Below are 20,921 nucleotides of genomic sequence, written 5' to 3'. Positions count from 1 at the left end.
CCACTGGAGTAAGTGCATGGCTTGAGGAGTGCAGGGGCCCAGGGCTGGGCAGGATGTGAGGGAAGCCTTCCATGGGCCCTAAAGAATGAATCAGGGTTTCCCATGGGCTGGGGGCCAAGGTCGGGCTCCTGGCTGTTCTCAGCCCCTACACAGTGCCCCACTCCACCCTCCCTACCACACTTGGCTGAGTACCAGCCTGCACTGTGTCCTGCATAGTGTGGCCCCCAAAGACCATGATTTCCTATAGGGAAAGGAATGTGCCCCAAGTAACTGTGGGATCCCTCCCTGAACCTGATCAAGATGAAGCTAGTGACAAATATTCTACATGGGAGCCAACCCCTGGACAGTCAGCAGACTTGGGATCAAATCCTAGCTCTGCCATGTACTCATGGTGTAATTCTGGACAAGATGCCAAACACCCCTCAGTTTCCTCATGAGCAAAATGGGACACTGACAGAATAGGGTAGTGACGGGGTTAAGTATGATCAGGCATGAAACAGAGTAAGATATGCATGCTTGACCTGACTCCCCAGTGAATGTCAGGTGGTGGGTCTTCTGCTTGTCCTACAAACATGTGTTTTCATAGATTCAGAGTGATGAGGGGCTACAACTTTTCCTGCTCAGCCACCCCTTCTACTTCTTAAATGGGTCGGGGCATATGACAAGTACTTCATAACTATGATCAGTCAGAATCAATCCCAAGCATAGATGGGGAGATAGCCCTTTGGGTGACATAATGTGGGAAGTCTGATGTAGGCTTTGATTTAAAATCAATAGAATCAAATATTAGGGCATGTGTGCTGGGCTCTGGGTTCAATTGCCATCACCACCATCACCGTGAGAGCTCAGCTCTCATGAATGGAATAATGATGCTGTTTCATGGGGGGGTGTTCGTTATTGTGAGAGCAGGTTCTTTATAAGGGATTGGTTTGCTCCCTTTTGCCCACCACCCCGTCCTTTCTGTGCTTCTTCTTTCTGTTATGAGACAACTGCAAGAAGGTCCTTGCCAGATATTGGCACCTGATGCTGGATTTCCCAGACTCCATAACCACAAAGCTAATAAATATTTATTTATTATCAATTACTCAGAATTGGTATTGTCAGAAACACACAATGGACCAAGATGAAAATTGATATCAGAGAAGTAGGGCTGTTGCTATAACAAATATTGAAAATTTTGGAACTGGCATTGCACAGGGGCTGGAAGAGTTTGAAGAAGCAGTCTAGAAGCGGGCTGTTTTCTTTTTGAATATAAACAATTTATTTGATAAATTAATGCCTTTCAAAAAAACAATGCCAGAACATTATGCAATTGAGCATGCTAGTCAAGTTCATAATGAAGCACCTGTGCTCATGTTAGATTGGGGGACTCACTACTGCTGGGGATTCCTGGAACCAAAGCCAGAGCAGTGCTAGTTATCTGCTCTTCTGCATAGGAGGTAAAGAAAATTCCTGAACAGTGAACTTCCTAATCCTACCTCCTACAATACACATAATAATTTTTAAAAAAGTGTGACAGCTAACCTACACTTATACACAGTAACTCTTCAGTAGTGGTTGTTATTAAATGAAGATGAAATGACCTGTTTAACCCAGTCTCAATCCTTAAAACAGAGAAATACATCCATCGGCAGCAAGTAGTTATATATGTGAGCGAAGTTTAAAGTAATACAGAAAGTGGAGACAACTCTACACAGACCCACATAACGAGGCGCTGGCAATTCATATTGCAAGCTGGGCAACTTACATCCATACCTGGTGAATGACCTGCTGTGTGGACAACCTGTATTCGAGATAAACCAGCATTAAGTTAGTGGAAAGAGAATCTGAGACCACAACATGCAACCCTCCAAGATAGAGAATTCTAAACCTGAAACTATAGCCAAAGCCAAGGTCTGCTATTCGGCCTCATGGTCATTTCTACCCATGAATCAGACCTTGGAAAGTAAGAGGTCATGAGAGGTCATACAAAAGTGCAGGTGTGAACCACAACTTCTGTTCTCCACTGCCAATCACAGGCAAGGGGCTCACCACCATCCACTCAGCCTTCTCCGTGTCCTCTTCCTGCGGTCCTCCTGTTAAGCTCTCCGTCCACACGGTTGCCTCCAGTTGCACAGATACAGCTTCACAGCCAACCAAAGATGGTTTTATGCCAACAAAGAACATGAAGGTCCTGGGAAACCATGACCTGTGAAGCCAACGAGTAGAAGAAATTCACAGTTCTGAAGGGAGTCTGAAGTTTACTTGCTTAACTGTGATTTGTTTTTGTGGTTTTGGAGAAACTTTGTCCCCTGCTATGTAGACCTCATTATCAGGGGTTACAAGTGGCCAACTCCATTGCTCTGGGCCTGAGGTGAGGCAGGACACTATGGTGGAAGAGTGTGGTGAAGAAAGCAGCTCAGGACATGGAACCAGGAAGGGGTTGGGGAAGAGGGTGAGAAAGAACTTCCCTCACCATGGGCAAAATATGAACCTCAAAGAAACCCACTTCCTCCAGCCACACCCTTCGTGCCTACAGTTAATCCCTATCAGCAGATTAATTCACTGATTAGGTTAGGGTCTCCTAACCCAAGCATTTTGCCTCTAATTTTTTGCATTTTCTTACACATGAGTTTTTTGGGGGCACCTTATATCTAAACCATAACTGTGTATAAAAGATTAATCTGTGTTGTCTTCTCTTGTGGTGTCTTTGTTTGGTATTAAAGGAATGTTGGCCTTGTGGAATGTATCGGGAAGTCCTACCTTTTTATTCTTTTTAAAAAGAATTTGAAAAGCTTAGTGTTGAGTCTCTGTATGTTTGACAAAATTCAACAGTGAAGCCATATGATCTGGGATGTTTCTTTTGAGAAATTTATAAATTACTAATTAAATCATTTAATTACTAATTAAATCTACCATAGGTCTTGGTAGATTTTCTGTTTCCTTTTGAGTTAATTCTAGTAGTTTATGTCTTTCTAGATATAAGCCCATATTTTATAAGTTATTTAATTTGTTGGCATACAATTGTTTATAGGATTTTCCTTCTTTCTTTCTTTTTTTTTTTTGGTAAAATGTCCTTTTATTCCAAATTTAGTAATTTGTGTCTTTTCCCTTCCCCCCTTGATCAGTCTAGTTAAAGGTTTGTAATTTTGAGAATCTTTTAAAGAAAGCAATTCTTTATTTCATTTTCTCAAAATTTTTTCTATTGCCTATTTATCCCTATTCAAATCTTTATTTCCTTCCTTCTGCTTACTTTCAGTTTAGTTGACTGAGTTGAGGTTTTCCTTATTTTTTTAAATATAAGCATTTACAATTACACATTTCCCTCTATACATTATTTTTGCTATATTCCATCAGTTTTTCTTTCCTTTACCTTTTTCAGTACAAGGGATTGAGCCCAGGGGTGTTCTACTGTAATGCCAGATTTGTGGACCCCAACAGACCTCCAGGAGCTGAATCCGATGCAATCACACAAGAGTCTTTAATGCAAGCTGGAGCCTGGACTCACAACCATTCCCGATGCAGGGGTCCCAGGGAGTGAGTCCCGGTCTTTTGTTCAGTGAGATTTTATAGGTTTTGGGGGGATACTCTATGCGTCACAACATCACACAGCAAATCATTCCATACCACAGGAAAATCAAACAACTCTTAACATTGATTAGCACATTCACTGGTGGGAACTGTAAAGGACGATGGAAAAGCTCCGTAAACTCAACAAGCCAAAACAACCGTTTACCTGTGCGAGATTTTATTAGCAGGACCATAGAGGCCAGTCGCAGAAGAGAAGGGGGGGAGAGGGAGAGGGAGAGGGAAGAGGGAAGAGGGAGAGAGAGAGAGGAGGGGGAAGAGAGAGAGGGGAGAGTAAGAGAGTGAGAGTGAGAGTGAGAGTAAAAGAGCGAACAGAACAGGGTGTTGATATTTATGGGCTCAACGCAGGATGAGGAGGAGCAAGGCGAGTGGGCTGTTACTTCTTCATTGGCCGAGAGTTCGCACCACTTTAGGGATTGGAGGTGCGCCATTCAAAGTTTGTGCCATTCGCAGGGATTGGAGGTGACGGTTCGCGTGCCATTCAGTGCGTCATGGACCTGAGCTCCCGGAAGAGAAGCTCTCCGGGTGCCATCTTTACCAACAGGAACAAGTTGGGTAGGGGTGATAGGTTAGTACAAGAGGGGGATTCCTTTGAACTAATTGGTTTAGGCCACGAGGGGTGTATGTGCTAAACTACATGGTTTCCCAACATGTTATCAACCACCATAAACTACTGGGGGGTCATCTGGCATTCCAGGTATTTTCCCTGTCTCATGTTGATTGGAGGCTGCTAGGGAGTTGCTATGGGCCCTCACCTAGCCTAACTGAGTCAGGGACACTTGGCACCTCAGACCTCTTCTGTTATTTACAGACAAACAACTCAGCAGGGTGGGTATGTGCCTAGGAGTGCTCTGTGGGTCACGCCCCCTTCCCTGGACAGGCTTTGTTCTGAGGTAGAGGCTGGTTTCTCAAAAATGGAGTCACATTAGTTTCTCACTATCACCAAGCTAATTCCCAATCCCTTTTATTTATTTATTTTTAACAGCATGACAGTGTGTCCCTAAATTGCCCAGAGTGGAGCAATTGTGATCCTCCTGCCTCAGCTTCCCAAGTTGCAGGGATTACAGGTATATGCCATTGCCTCTGGCTTGCATTCCATAAATTTTCTTGGAATCATGCAACATTGCTACACTTACTAATTCTAGGATTTTTTTTTTTTTTATGTAGAATCCTTGTGGGCTTGTGTTTTAGTTTTACATAGACAATTAGGTTATCAGCAAATGGAGACAGTTTTCTTCTTTCTATTCTTCTCCTTTCTTGCCTTCTTGTACTGTCTAGGACTTCCAGTGCTGCTTTGAATACGGGTAGGGAGGGTCAACTTCCTTGTCTTGTACGGATTTTCGTGGGAAAGCACTTAGTCTTTTGTCACTATGTGTGATGTTAGCTGTAAGTTTTGGTGGACGACATCTTTTATTGGAGAGAGGAAGTTTCCTTGTGCTCCCAATTTTTGCTGAGTTCCCCTGGACATTTGTTTTTGTTTTTACCACAAATGGGAGAAAGGAGAGTCCAAACCATTTGCATTTAAAATAGCTTTTTTTAAGTGCAAAAAAAAAAAAATTCCTTTAACAAAACAACTGTTAGCAGTTGTTTTGTTAAAGGAATTCAAGGCCAAGATGCAGGCTGTACCCTTTAAGACCTCATCCAGCTGTATACCCTGCTTCTGAGGCCAGAGTGGAGTGCTTCCTTAGTGGTGTTAAGAGTCCATGAGGAAGTAAAAACTTCCATATTTGCTGGAAGTAGCTCTTCACTTCCTGAAGAAGAGACCTGAGTGAATGAATGAAAAGGAGGCACTGCGGAAGGGGAGAAGGGGCCTTCCAAGTGGAACAGCCTATGCCAACACCTAGAAGTCAGGACTGGCTGCAGTAGAGGCGGGGACATTGGGTGGCCTGCTGTGGGGTTTTACTGCTCTGAGAGCACTTAGAGGACAGCCCCTTTAGTTCCAGCAGCTGATCCTCAGCCCCCTCTAATGGCCCCAGAGCAATTTCTTAACAAGGCCCCAGGAATCAGTATTTCTGACAATTATGTTTCTGTCTTTAGAAAATCAAAGCTCCTCTTTCCTCAGGGCTTACATCCTTTGAGTCTGTGACCTGCAGGCAGTAACCCTGGCCCTGGGGACTTTTTGTTTTTTGCTGTTCCGCATCATTCTCTCTCTCTTTCTCTCTCTCTCTCTCTCTCTCTTTCTTTCTTTCTCTCTCTCTCTTTTTGGTACTGGGGATTGAACTCAGGGGTGCTCAACCACTGAGCCACACCCCCAAACCATTTTTTATTTTGAGACAAGTTCTCACTAAGTTACTTAGGGACTTGTTGGGTTGCCAAGGCTGGCTTTGAACTTGTGATCCTCCTGACTCAGCCTCCAGAGCCACTGGGATTATAGGTGTGTGCCTCTGTGCCCAGTCTTTATTTACATCATTCTTAGCACTTGCATGTCTTTAATGCTCAAGGAATGAATGCTAAGAATACTCTAGACTTGGAAATTCCCCTAAGTTTATCTTCTGGATGATTTGGCTAATAAGCAAAGCACACTCTTAGTGTTTATTGGTCTTTTGGATTTTCTTAACATTTAGATGATTCTTGGTTTACAAATTAAACTTCTTTCAAAGTAATTAAAAGCAGCTGGAATGTTTTAGTAATCGAGTCTTATCAGAAAAACACATAAAGGGTACCTGATTTAAAAGATTCATCATGGGTTACCATTTGCAAAGCAACTTTATATTTGTCTGAAACCGAAGTGATAAAAATTGATTTGCTTTGATAGTGGTAGAACTAGTTTGTTTTCTGGTTTATGTGGCAGCTGATGTTGTGATTGTTTCCCACTCATTTTGGGGTATGTGTATTTGTGCATGTGTCCTCACACACATACGTGTGAGACATGGCTCTGCATATAGTTAATTGCCACCATAAGTATCCAATCCATACCTCCTGACTTCACAATAAACCTTATATTAACATTTGAAGTTGACAAACAAAACTACTATTGATATTATATCTACTTTCTTAAGGTGACTGAGTTGAGATTTAAAAAAATATATATAAACATTTATGGCTATAAATTTTCCTGTAAGCACTGCTTGCTGCATTTCACAAGTTTTCTTTCTCTTTTTGCAGTACTGGGGCTTGAGCCCAGGGGATTTCTACTGCTGAGCTACATCCTAAGCAGAACTTTTTCTAAGACACTTAGTTTTGAAGGCAGTGACTCTGATGGCAATGTATACAACTATTTAAGTTTTAAGTCCTGTTCCCATTTAAATTCAAAATACTTCTATGATGCAATCAGTCATATGTGGTCCTTATCTCCATTTTATGTAGGAGAGGACTGAACTCCAGATATATGATGTGGTTTTATCAAGATCTCGAGAAATTAAGCTAACACTGAGACCCAGTCCTTTTCCTGCTGTTCCCGGGGTCTCTCTGGTGGCAGAGAAAATTTAAGGTAAGTCAGTTTTGGAAACCAAGATACTCTCCTTGTAAATACAAGTCTAGACACTTGGAAGCTACGGTTGGGGTAGAGATGATGGAAATAGGAGAGGAGCCAATGAAAGTAAAGAAGATCTGAAAGGAGAGTTGGGGAAATTTTAGATCAAAGATGAAGGTGGAGGTAAAATCACTCAACAAGCATTTATTGAGAAGTTACTGTTGCATTGTGCAATGCTGTTTGGTTAGGCTACAGAATGCTGGTGAGGAAGACTAAAAGCACCTACCACAACTCTAGACTTCAAGGATATAACCCTGTAGTTGTGACTTAGAATAATAATTCTAATTGTTTTCAACTTTACTCAATAATATACCATTCATTATCTCTGCTAAGCCTCAAAAGTATTGGATATTTCAGAGTTGTATGGCATAATATAATAGATAAGAGCCTGAGTTATAGAACTGTGCTCTCTAGGTTTAATATTAACTGTGTTATTTTCTAACTTGGTGACATTTGGCAATGTATTTAATCTTCTTGTGCCAATTTTTAAAAAAAAATATGAATAAAGGAGATAATACCTACCATTAGAGTTATTGTAAGAATTAAAATAATAAGTTCATGTAGAATACTTAGTAACTGTCATACAGAAAAAGCCCAATAGAGTTAGCTATTATTATTTAGGCATAATGAATACCATGAAGCACATTTGACCAATATGAAATTAAATCACAGAGAAGTTAGGTGACCTTTCCAAAGCCATGGAATGTCAATGATACATTTAATCCATGAACATAATTTTCTCTGAGTTCTTTCCTCATGTTTCCATTTTCTTTCTTTTTAATTTATTGGTTCTTTTGAGCTATACATGACAGTAGAATACATTTCCAAATTAATGAGTAAGTGGTTTTGTTTCTAGATCCCTCCCTCATCTGGAAAGTCCTGTTCATTACAATGACATCAGTGAAATTGTGGATTGTATATGTGAGAGACCAGAGGTACTGCAGACATTCGTGGGCCATTGCCTATTGAGCATCCTCACTCATTCCAAATAACCTGAAGAAAGCCCTATTCACATCTTTGTTCCGGAGGCTATAAATAATGGGATTGAGAAAGGCTGAAATGACATTGTAGAACAAGGCCAACTTCTTGTCATCATCTGGGGAGGCTTCAGAGCCAGGCCTCAGATACATGATCCTGCATGGAACACAGAAAATGGTGACCACAGTGATGTGGGAAGCACAGGTGGAGAAGGCCTTGATCCGCCCTTGGGTGGAACGAATCTTTAGAATAGCAGTGAAGATACGAATGTATGAGGCCAGGATCAGGGATAGGGGGATCAGAAGCAAGATGAAACCCAAGATAAAGTCCACTTGGTCATTGAGGGATGTGTCTGCACAGGCTAACTTCAAAACAGCAGGAATTTCACAAAAGAAGTGGTTGATTTCATTAGGGCCACAGTAGGGAAGATTCATTGCAAAGACTGTGTAGACAAGGGCACAGATAAGACCACAAAGGGCAGAGCTGACTGCTAGTAGTACACACAGAGTTTGGCTCATCTGGACCCCATAGTGGAGTGGATGACATATAGCAACATATCTGTCATAGGCCATTGCTGCAAAAATCCAGGTCTCAGTGATGCCTAGGGTCAGGAAAATGTACATCTGAACCACACACCCTGCATAAGAGATGGTCTTATTTTTGCTTATCAGATGGACCAACATCTGGGGCACTGTAGTGGTGGCATAGCTGAGATCCAGCAGAGAGAGGATACTGAGGAAGAAGTACATGGGTGTGTGGAGACGCGCATCTACTCTGATCAGGGTAACAATGAGCCCATTGCCCAAGGCTGTGAATAAATACAGGAAGAGGAAGAGGGAGAAAAGGATCCAATTGGTCCTGGGATTTCTGGAGAAGCCCAAGAGGATAAACTCAGTTACAAAGCTGTGATTTCTTGAGCCTTGATTGCATGGCCCTCCTTCTGACGAAAAAAGAGGACATAGTCTGGACTCTTTTGTAGTCTCAGAGAATACTATGTGAGATCCACAGACACAGGGCTGAAGCCCAAATCCCCACTTTCACACCCAGGAAATGTTGTATCCAATTGGCCTAGCATAGCTCTAGATACTTACTAGGGATTCTAATAAACACTTGTTGGTTTGTCTAGTTAACTAGCTCTGATAAAATTCTAAGGTTCCTATGATGAAAAATTTTCAAGCAGAAATCTTATTTGGAAGATGCTCCCCTCCCCAATACACACACACACACACACACACACACATACACACACACACACAGCATAAACCAGTCATAGTGAGGTTAGGGAAAGGCAAAATATGTTGAAGAAAACCAAAAAGGTCTAGACCTTCCTGTAGTTTTTAAAGTCATTCTTTTACATAGCAAGAGAAATAGGTGCTACAAAGGACAGTGTAAATGTAAAACAAGCAAAATAACCCAATTTCTTTTCTTTGCATTCTTCTTCTATGGTAATATACCTTTGAAAACCCATAGCCATAAATTTTTAGGAAAAAGGAGAATTTAAAAAAATGTTTTTTTGTAACAAAAGAAAATCTTTTCCCTGGAACATCCCACCTCCCCAGCCCTCTCTGCAGTGCTTACAACCATAAAGAATAAATTGATATGTAAAAATGGCCACAGGAGCTGGGTGTGGTGGCACATGCCTATCTTCCCAGTGACCAGGGAGGCTGAGGTATCCCAAATTTGAGGTCAGCCTGGGCAATTTAGCAAGACCCTTTCTTGGAACAAAAAGAAAGAAAGGATTGGGGACATAGCTCAGGGGTAAAGCACTCTTGGGTTTCAGTTTTCAGCACCACTACTACTACGATATGACTACTACTAATAACAATAATATAAAAATGGCTACAGGGGGCTGGGGATGTGGCTCAAGCGGTAGCTCGTTTGCCTGGCATGCGTGCGGCCCGGATTCGATCCTCAGCACCACATACAAACAAAGATGTTGTGTCTGCCGAAAACTAAAAAATAAATATTAAAATTCTCTCTCTCTCTCTCTCTTTCTCTCTCCTCTCTCTTTAAAAAAATAAAAATAAAAAATGGCTACAGGGACACAAGACTTGAAACCCAGAGAAAACTTCTGTGTCCCTGGCAGTTCTTAAAAAGATGAAACATATTTACCTGGGAGTGAAGTGTCTGTGTGTCTGGAAGCTTTCCTTAAGAACCAGTAAGGAATCCTCCATAGCTAGGCTACTCCAGGAGAAAGTCGAGTGGTGGGCAGGGATGGATCCTTTGGTCTGAACTCAATCCTCCACCCTAGGTTGAAAGCCTGGATAACAGAACACATTATTGACCATTTCTTTTCTCTTTATCCTTTTCCTGATCCCTCAATGGCTACTCAAGAATACTATCAGACTGATACAATAGAATGTTAAACTATATTAGTTTATATTGTTTAATATTAAAAACTAATGTCCATTAAAAATGTCCATTGTGAGTTGATGGGATGCTGTGAAATGACATGGGATAATGTAATGAGCCCTGAAAAAGAAACTTTTAGTACAAAAAAAAAAAAGAAAGAAAAAAAGAAAAAAAAAACCAATGCTGTCACCCAGATATGTCATTTTTTACAGACTCCAAAAGGTAGAAATATTCATTTATAAAATGGCACTGTGTAAAATATTTTAATAAATGTGACCCCATTATATTATCACCATAAACCTCTGAAGTCAGCAGCACTATTTTTCTTTTCATAAAATCAGTCATCCAAAGTTGAAAACCTTGTGCTAGAACCCGGACTCAAACTCTAAGTCCCATGTTCTTACCACGTTAAAGTAGAAATTGTCTCTTACACCATGAAATTTCATGAAGGGTTTAGTAGTAGCAAGGCACTCAATAAAATACAAACCTATTTTGCGTGACATTGTGTGAGAAAGCTAACCTTGTGAACTCACAGTTTTACAGGGCTGGAAGTATGTATTTCATAACATTGAAAATTGTTGGGTTTGTTTCATAGAAAAATCCCCAAACCCTCCACGGCCATACCATCCTGAATGAGCCCGATCTCGAAAAATCCCCAAACCCTGGATCAAGATTGCAACAGTGAAGATATCAGACAGGAAAGAAAAGACCGATACCTGTCAATTTAGGTTAAAATAATACACGATAAATCCATGAACAAGATTTAGGCTTGGATGGATGAGGAAAACAATAATGTTCACATTAAAGGCAGTATATAATAGCACAGGAGTTAGCAGCATCTGAATGTGTATCCTCACTCTAATGGTGAATACAGCCTAAGTTTTAGATGCCAGCTATATGCTGAAAGCTGAAATATAATTTCATTCTGGATCTCTTAAATTCATCAGTCCATTGGCCTACTTGACATCTCTCTCCATAGGAATATCTAATAGGCAAATATATCATCCCTAAAGAAAAAGGAGACAGTAAAACACCATTTCCCTGAATGTTCCCTTTCTGTTTCCCCCAAATCTAGCCAAGTTAAGGGGAAAAATGAGAGCAAGCCTGGGCCAGAAATGTCCACATACATATCAACTTGAAGAACTCTAGTTTTCTCCTATGCACACTAGAGTATCAACTGTAGAAAGTGACTTTCTTGCATATACAAAGACAGTTGCTCCTTGGGAGCTGACCACACAAGCAAACTAAGCAAGATTATGCTGATGATGTCACTGCTCCGTCAGTCTAAGGTATATAAAACTCCTCTCTCAGTGGGAGAGGGGCATGGAACTGAGAGCACAGCGGGAAAAGCATGTGTCACTCATCCAGCCACCACTGGGCAAAACGCCATGAGGAAAGGAGGCACTGCTTGGTGAAGCACCTTGGATGGAGGTGCTGTCTGTTCAGCCAATTGCTACTGAACTCTTCTTGGAGCAGTCACTGATCTCTAGTAAGTTTTCCCTGGTAAATCGTATTTCTCCCATGCTATCTCCAGGCGCTTTCTTTGGGTTTCCTGCAACCTACCCATGGCCCTGCCACAGCTGGGCTACAGACAAGCAAATTATACTTAACATTTACTAAAATCAAACTTCCAGTCTTCCCCTATAAATTTGTTCCTCCCATGGTCTTCCTCAGCTCAGCTAATGGCAATTTCATCCTTCGAGGTGACTAAAGTAAAAAAAAGAATTTCAGAGTCTTTCAAACTTCGTTCTTGCTTACACATCCACATGGAACACATCAGCAAATATTGTTCGTTTTATTTCAGAGATAAATACCAAGCCAGACACGGTGGCACACACCTGTAATCCCAGTGGTTTGAGAGGCTGAGGCAGGAGTTTTGTGAGTTCAAAGCCAGCTTCAGCAAAAAGCAAGGTGCTAAGCAACTCAGTCAGTCAGACCCTGACTCTTAATAAAATATGACATAGGGCTGGGGATGTGGCTCAGTGGTAGAGTGCCCCTGAGTTCAATCCTCAGTACCAACCACGCCCCCACGAAAAAAAAAAAAAACAGAAAAGATCACATTTCACCATCTCCACCATTGCCATGACCCAAATCATCATCTTCCCTTACAAGGAATATGGAAAGATCCTCTCAATAGTCTATGGTTTCCTTTGTCTTCCTGCACAGTCTTTTCTTAGCACAGTTACTAGAGTGATTCTGTTAGTATGTAGCCCAGCTTATGTAAATCATCTTCATCAAAACCTTCAAGGAGCTTCTTGCATCATTCAAAGGAGAAGCCAAAGACCTGATAGGATCTCAAGGTCCCTTATCACCTACCTGTCCTTACCTCCTGCCTCTCCCCGGTGGCTCTATCTGCTCCAGCACACAGCCTCACTGAAGGCATGCTCCTATTTCAGAACCATTTGAACTTCCTGTTCCTACTGCTGGAAATTCTTTCTCCAATTTCTTTATGGTCCATGCCCCTCCTTCTTCAAGTATTTGCTCAAATGTCATCTTCTCAGGGAAGACTGGAAAAAAGTGTTTCCTGACTATCCCATTTAAAATAAAAACAACCCAATTTCCTTATTCATATCTCCTGTTTTATCTTCATAGCATCTTGTAATATATATATATATATATATATATATATATATATATATATATATGTGTGTGTGTGTGTGTGTGTGTGTGTGTGTGTGTGTGTGTTTCAGTTTCCCACCCAAGAATGTAGGAAGATTCTAGAACACTGTATGGTATACAATAGGTACTTACCAATGTTAGATAAATGGGTTAAGTCTGAGCTGGGTGCCAGGGATGGGGTGGTGATTACTTATGGTGGAGCTCTCCTTGGTGCTGAGATTTGCTTCCCGAGGAGCTAGCCATCATGCTGACCTTGTTCTGGGGCTTTCCCTTGGATCTCTGTATTGCCTAACAATCACTGAGCAACATCCTGGAACATTCCCAGCACTTTTTATTTATTTACGGTTTTAAGGCATGGTCTCGTTAAGTTGCCTAGGCTGGTTTAGAACTTGTGATCCTCCTGCCTCAGCTTTCCAAGTTGCTGGGATTATAGGTGTGTGCCACCATTGCTTGGTAAGACCATCTGGTCCTGACCATTTATATACATTCTCCATAGTCATCCCAAGATACTGAAAAGTCAATACATATCATTAAGTGCACTTTTAAACCAAGGAAACATTTATCAGATTTAAGCAAAGAGTCCAGTGGCTGACCAGAACAATATTTTCAATACTTGGACCTGTAATTTAAAAGGAAAAATGACAAATTAGAGCTTGGTTTAGAGAAGAGGGTTTATCAACAAAAGACCAGTGGAATCATACTACATAAGAAAAGTGAAAAACAGTAACAAAATTTAGTTTAGGGACTTATGAGGATCTTGAGAGATTTCATCAAGTAGTTCAAAGGTTGCCATGCAGAAAAAGGTAGAAATGTGTAAGGAATGTTTCCAGAAGGAAAAATGAGAAACTATTGGTGAAAGTTACAGGGAATGGAGAGGCACCTTAGCTTAATTTATAAAAAAAATATAAAATACATATGGTGATTCACATTTTCCAATAATGGAACATGCTGCTGTTGGGAAGAGACTGAAATAGTAAGCTCTCTGCTTTCACAAGTGTTCACACACAAGCTACAAGCCAATCTCACTCAATATTGCTGGTCTGGGTGGGGTTAGATTGGTCAACTTTAAATTCCCTTTTACCACAAACATCCTAAGTTATAAAGTTCAGTGACATCAAAATTCAGAGAATCTATAATTTTAGGGGTTGACTTCTCAATATGTGCTCAACCATAGAGCAGGGTCAAAACAAAAGGAAGCAGGGAAATCTGAAAATGGGAATAAAAATAAAATAAAATAAATGATCAACTGTAGTATTAGGCTTAAAAAGGTAATTTAAAGTTTCTACTGTCTCATTTTTGCAAATATAGAACTCTCTTGGGGGCTGTGCTTGGAACCCAAGAAGGGTTACTCTCCTGCCTCCTGAACAGGCCCCATACAAGCTGCTTCCCAGAAGAAGAGAGAGACTGAGAAAAGAGTGGGCTGGGGGCCAAAAAGAACTGTTGTAATCTTTGTTATGTTTTTCTGCCTAAAATATTTTATTCTTTTCTCCTTTGAGAGTATGTTCTAAGAACCAAGCTCTGAAATGATAGCTGTGAAGTAGCAGCTGTATTTAGATCACAGGATGCAAGGTAGAACAAGGACGAGAAACTTCTCAAAAGAATATTTCTACTAAACTATAACAAGAGCTTCTCCCTGGTATCTCCTGTCCTAATCTCTCTCCCATCCTAATCTACCCCACACACTGCCAGAGTGACTATTCATAAAGCAGAACCGAGTATGACGTTTTCCCAACTGAAAATCCTTAGAGCTTTGGAACCTGATTCCAACCTACCTAGCATTCTACCACCCCAACCCCCATACTTCTATACAGTTCTTTCCATATGTCTTGCTAGACGTTTTAATGTGGTTGAAAATTATTCATCTACGATTATGGCTGCTTTTATCCTCCAAAAAGAAAACTTCTTACGGAAACCATGTGTCCTGCAAAAGTCTAAGATATTTACTATTTGGTCCTTTATTGGAAAGTATCTCTGACTGCAGCTTGTTCACCATTCTCCAAATAATCCAGGGTACTTTCACAAGTCTGTGGTACATGTCAGGAAGGCAGAAAAAGACTCTGAGGTCAAAGAAAATGTTTGGGTTTAGTTTTGCCACTTACCAACAGCACAAACTAAGGGAAGTCATTAATCTCACTAAACCTTTGTTAGTTGGCTTTTCATCAGTGGGACCAAAATACCTAACAAGAACAACTTAGAGGAAGAAAAGCTTATTTTGGGCTCATGGTTTCAGAGGACCAGTCCATGGTTAGATGACTCCATTACTCTGAGCCTGAGGTTAGGCAGAATATCATGACAGAAGGGTATGGAGGAGGAAATATCAGTTCATGGAAGCAGAGAGAGAAAGAGAGAGGAAGGGGCCAGAGACAGAAAAAATCCAAGGTCACACCCCCAGTGATCTATCTCCTTCAGCCACACCCCACTGTCAAGCTTACATAGAAAGCAGGAGAAATAAAATCAAGAACATGTGGACAGTCCTCGCTTTCCTCAGATAAGCTTCTCTTCCAGTCTTATTTTATGTCACTTGAGATGACATGAGGATGGGACAGGGATATAACCCATTTTCACTGAGCTCTAGCCATGAGCCAGTTACTTTATGTCAAAGATAGGATAATAGGTTAGCCAAATGGGTGTTAGAATCAGACCTGGGTAACTAGTCCTGAATCCATCACTAATTAACGAAGTGACCTTGAGTAAGTTATCCAATTTCTGTGTGTCTACATCCTCTTCTGGACCACTGATAATAATAGACTTATTGCAAAGGATGGGTTTAAAGATTAACTGAAATATTATATGTAAAAAGTTGCTTAAATGCTGTTTGCAGGTAAATGGATGGCGTTGGAGAAGATGATGCTAAGTGAAGTCAGTCAATCCCCCAAACACAAATATCAAATGTTTTCTCTGATATAAGGAGGTTGACTCATAGTGGGATTGGAAGGGAGAGCCTGGGAGGAATATATGAATTCTAGATAGGAAAGAAGGGTGGGAGGGAAAGGGACAGGGCAGGGGATTAGCAAGGATGGTGGAATGTGATGGACATCATTATACAAAGTACATGTATGAAGACTTGAATTGGGTGTCAACACACTTTATATACAGATACAAAAATTGTGGTATATGTGTGTATTAAGAATTGTAATGCAAAAAAAAAAAAAAAAGAAAAAGAATAGCATTACCTTAGATTAGGTAGAGGGAAGTGAAAGGAGGGGAAGGCAGGGGAGTGAGGATAAGAAAGATAGTAGAATGAAACAGACACTATTACTTTATGTATGTATATGTCTGTATGACCAATGTGATTCTACAATATGTATAATCAGAAAAATGAGAAATTATATCCCATCTATGTATGATATATCAAAGTATATAAGTGCATTCTACTGTCATGTATAACTAATTAAAACAAATAAAAAAGTTGCTTAATGCTATAACTGCAGTGTAGTTAGTATTCAAAAAAGAGAGTTATTACTTCTATATTATTTCATCCTCAGAGCATGTCTTTTTAAAAATTATGAGCTTTTAGAAGAGAGAGAGAGAGAGAGAGAGAGAGAGAGAGACGCTCTCCTGATGTCGCACGGCTATTAAAAGACACAATTCAGAAAGATTGGACTCTGCTGTTCCTACACCATCCACAGGCAATATTGAGCCAGAGCTATAGCTGGCTGTGAACTGGTGGGAGTAGCCTTTCAGGTGGCTGGTCTTGTTCTTCAAGCACCTTACCTATCCTTCCACCCTGATTCCAGGTCTAGTACGCACCCCTTCTCCATTCCATGTCCTGCAACTGCCTCAGGCAGTTTCAGCATCCATATACTGGGCTGTAAGGTGGCCTTACTTCAGCCACTCTCCAGAAGATGCTGCATCTCACAGGCTCCCTGGGAGATACCCTGGTTGGTGTAGTAATGAGGCTCATGGGTGTCAGAGACCAAAGCTTCCCTAAGGGTGCAGCCAGAGAGGACTCCAGTGTCACCTCAGGAGTATTCCAGTCCTGAGGGATTCCATTACTCAAGAGTACCTTCAACAACAAGGGAGTAATCATGATAGAGAGAAGGGCTTTGTGTGCCCCAAGAGAAACCCAAATATTTTGGAGGAAACTAGAGATCTAGGAGGGATGTAGAACTTGGTCCTCATCTCAGGCCTCCATTTTGGCACCTGGAGGCAAGTGTAGTAAGGAAGCAAACAGGAGGACTCTAGTTTGAGCAACTCTCTTGACCTTACTTAAACATTATCTAGGTCCTCCATAGGAAAAGAAAACATCAGAACTAGAAATGGCCTTTTTGAGAGGTCAGGAAACTGAGGCTCAGTGTCCAGAAACATCAGAGAAGCAAAGCTAGGCTTCATAGCTAGATATCCTGATCCTGTGATGTAGTGTTTCTAATTTCTCCAGGTATTGGTCTACTCCACTGAGGCTGAAGAAGGTTTCAAAGCTGCCCCTGTCTTTCCCATTTCTATGCCATTTCTGCCCACCTCTAGCTCTCTTTTATAAATCTTGGGAAAATCTCGTCTCATCTTTGTTCCCACTAACTAAAACCCAATTTTGGGGAGGGAAAGGTGGGTATTAGGTAGGAGTGAGGTCAGCAAATGATGGGAGATGAGTCTGGAGAAGTTATGAGGACCAGATTATGGAGGATCTTGTAGGCCAGTCTGAAGAGTCTATATTATATACTGGGGACATCAAGGAATTTCTGAAATTCATTATTCAAGAGAGTGATGTGGCTCATGAGCATTTTGGAGCTGGCTCAAAGTGGTTCATGACAGTCAATGTGTGCATTTCTTTACAACTCTGTGTTCCATAGTACCACATTGGTAGCTTGAAATTGGTCATGGTGGGAATATTTACACCCCCCAAATTGGCAAGTCAGTGATTTTTATTTTCCCTGGGGAGATTGTTCTTAAATATTTACACCACTGAATAATCTTATGAGTGTTTGAAAAAAATTGGTAGCCAGTTTGACTAATAATAGTGGGAGGAGTAAGGCCAGTTAGAGGCTATTAAAATAGTCCAAGCAAGAGATTGTTAGGCTTTGTTATCCAGGTATAAGTTGGAAAGAATTAAAGGAGCTGAATGGTAACTACTGGATGTGGGGCATTAGATGTTTTGCAATACAGGGGATGGTGGTGCCATTAATTGAAGTGGGAATCCCATGAAGGGAGTAGATTTGAAATGAAGGCTGATGAATTTCCTTTAGGACATGTTGCATTTGAGCTGCCTCTGAGACAGAAAGGTTGAGATGCCAGTCAAACAGATAGACCCAGATGTATGCTTATTCATTCTTACATTATACTAAGATTTCCTGTACTAAATTCCAATAGTCAAATGGAATTGAAATTAACTTTGCTTAACCACAGAGGGTTTTGGAATTTCCTTCCATCTTATCCCCACTCCCTATCACACACATTCTTCCTCTGTTATTGAACATCCAAATGGGAACCCCCATTCTGATTTCATTTCAGTTGCTCAGTAGAAATTTTAAATTATACCTCGACATAAGAGTGAGCAGCTTTATCCTTTCAAACAATTTATCAACCATAGTTGTTTACATCTTCTGTCCTTCTCTCCAAGAAAAATCTTTCAGGTCAAGTCCCCAGGTTTATGATGATGTCTACTAAGGAACCTCTTGACCACGGACCACGACCCGTGCAGATAAGACGAACCTGGTTTAAAAGAGCTGGCTGCAACATTAAGCTAAGAAAGCAGCAAAAAATCACACAACACAGAGAGTAGTTTTTAAACCGAGGGTAGGAATGCTCTCATCTTAAGGGGCCGCTTCCACACTACAAAGAGAACCTGCACCTGGAATCCCCCTTTTTTTTTCATAGGGAAATTAACAAAATAGTTTTGATAGAATGTTCTTCACCAAATAAGGCCCCAGTGGGTAACGCCAGGTCCAGAGCTGTGGGAAAGCAGACTTTGCTGAGTGAAGGTGGAGGCCACCTGCTTCGCGCAGCCCAGACAGCAAGCAATGCCAGACTAACACCCCCTTGGCTCAAGGCTGGGAGGATGCTTAATATAGCTCATGGGTGGCCCCACACAGGAACCACTCATCTCTGGGTGGTTACAGTGTGGGAAAACCTTCCTGCAGCCGGAGAGATCCAGTCACATAACACCACCCAGGAAATCAAGGAGGAAACAAACTTAGTAAGAGGCAACACACAGAGCTCAGTATTAGAGCAAAGATCATTTAAAGACTTTTAAGCTAGGGCAGATCGTGCCACATCAGAAAGCAATGCTTCACACCAATTGAAGACACTCGATGTTGTATGTACCAGCTCACATCAATGCAATCATTCTTAGTTCTTGATATTCATTCTCTAAGTGGCTGGAGGAAATCTCAAAAAAACTAATTGAAGCAGGTTATGGACAATGTAATTGATATTTCAGTCTTCTTCAAAATTATTTTTTAGACTCTCTTTTAAGTACCACCCTTTTGTGCCCTGAGTTCCATTCAAATATTATTTAAAATATTATTAGTGAGATAAAGTTTTCATGTGATGAAATTCACAAGTCTTAAAGGTACAGTTACAAATGTCCATATGCCTAATACACAAGGTAAAACCGACAATTAATTGAAAACTGAGCAAATTCATAATCACAGTGGCAATTGTAATACTCATCACAGAGTTATTGACAGAATAGACAAAATTCTGTACATTAATCATATTTTTAACATTTGTTTCAAGTGCATATGGAATACTCATCAATATAGACCAATATTTGTCCAGAAAATTTCAAAATCTTGAAATATTAGAAAGTATATATTTAAATACAATAGAGATCAACCAAAGAAGATAGGCAGAAAAGCCCCAAATATTAGAAGTTAAACAACACATTTCTAAGTAACTCATATATCAAAGAAAAAAATCACAAAGAACTTAGAAAATATTTTGAACTGACTGATAATAAAAGATAATATTAAAATCATGGATGCAGCTAAAGCAGTGCTTAAAAGAAAATTTATAGGTTTAAGTACCTATGTTAGAAAAAATGCAAGTCTTTTTAAAAATTAAGTTTCATGGAAATAAACTAAAAAAAATCAATTCATTAAGAAGTCAATCTACTAGGAGCAAATTGTTAGAGATTTTCATTTTAAAAGTATATATTATAAGTTCCTTCAAATTAACTACAATTAACTCCAGTCACTCCCTTCTCTTTCCTGTTGCTGTTGTGCACTACTGTATTCCCTACTTCTACAGTAGTTATTATTATCTTAATCACAAAAGTGCTTTTTTATGTTTACCTGTGTTTACCAGTGGCTTTGCCCATTGCCATGCCAGTCACTAATTTATTACTTTTCTGCTCCAAATCCAATTTTCATTGCCTTGTTTTCTGACACTACAGCTGTACTTTATAAGTAGTTCTCTCTTAGCAGCTCACACAATACAGTGGAGAACACCAGAGGTCCACTGCAGGAGGAAGGGACTTCCCTTCCTGGTTCCAGGGGCTTCTATTCTTGTCTCTTACTCCTGCAGCATGGAGACTGCTGGCAGCATGCATGCCCCCTAGCAAGTTCTGCTGTCACCTAGGAGAGGCTTCCTACTTCCCTGTGTTAGCTCTTGCTCCCTACTCTACAGCCTTGCTGCTTGTATTTCCTTCCTCCTGGGATCAAGTTTCTTCTTCTTTGGTTTATGCTTTAATGATGGCTTCATGGTGGTGAATTCTCTGTCTTTATTTAGCATTTAGTCTTTAATAATGACCATATCTTTATTTAGAATTTTATTTTTAAAACTGCTTTACTTTTAATTGGCATACAATAATTGTCCACATTTCTAGGGTACAGTGTGATAATTCAATATACATACACAATGAGTTATGATCAAATCAGGGTAATTAGCATTTGCTTCTCCATAAACATCTATCAATACTTTGTGCTGAGAACCTTCAAAATTCTCTCTTCTAATGCTTTATAAATTTTATAATAAATTGTTAAAAAACGTAGTCACC

At 40.4% G+C, this 20,921-nt stretch overlaps 1 protein-coding gene and 1 long non-coding RNA gene across 2 annotated transcripts; both read right to left on the bottom strand.

Moving 5' to 3' along the window:
• Nucleotides 1-1,237: 1,237 nt before the first annotated feature.
• Nucleotides 1,238-20,386, bottom strand: LOC125610394. Its single transcript, XR_007340417.1, has 3 exons — nucleotides 20,218-20,386; nucleotides 10,130-10,277; nucleotides 1,238-2,188 (listed from the first exon to the last, which is right to left on the bottom strand). It is a non-coding gene; the product is annotated as an uncharacterized LOC125610394 (long non-coding RNA).
• Nucleotides 8,002-8,944, bottom strand: LOC107141629 (olfactory receptor 2B2-like). Its single transcript, XM_015484851.2, has one exon. The coding sequence runs from the start codon at nucleotides 8,764-8,766 to the stop codon at nucleotides 8,002-8,004; it is 765 nt and encodes a 254-aa protein (XP_015340337.1). The 5' UTR covers nucleotides 8,767-8,944.
• Nucleotides 20,387-20,921: the final 535 nt, after the last annotated feature.

The sequence above is a fragment of the Marmota marmota genome, unplaced genomic scaffold (assembly GCF_001458135.2).
Source record: "Marmota marmota marmota unplaced genomic scaffold, marMar, whole genome shotgun sequence".
Classification (NCBI taxonomy): Eukaryota; Metazoa; Chordata; class Mammalia; order Rodentia; family Sciuridae; genus Marmota; species Marmota marmota.
This window is presented reverse-complemented; position numbering and strand designations above follow the sequence as displayed.

What these genes read in the sequence shown, in the direction of transcription:
- LOC107141629 (XM_015484851.2), bottom strand. Translation starts at nt 8,766, where the DNA reads ATGTACTTCTTCCTCAGTATCCTCTCTCTGCTGGATCTCAGCTATGCC.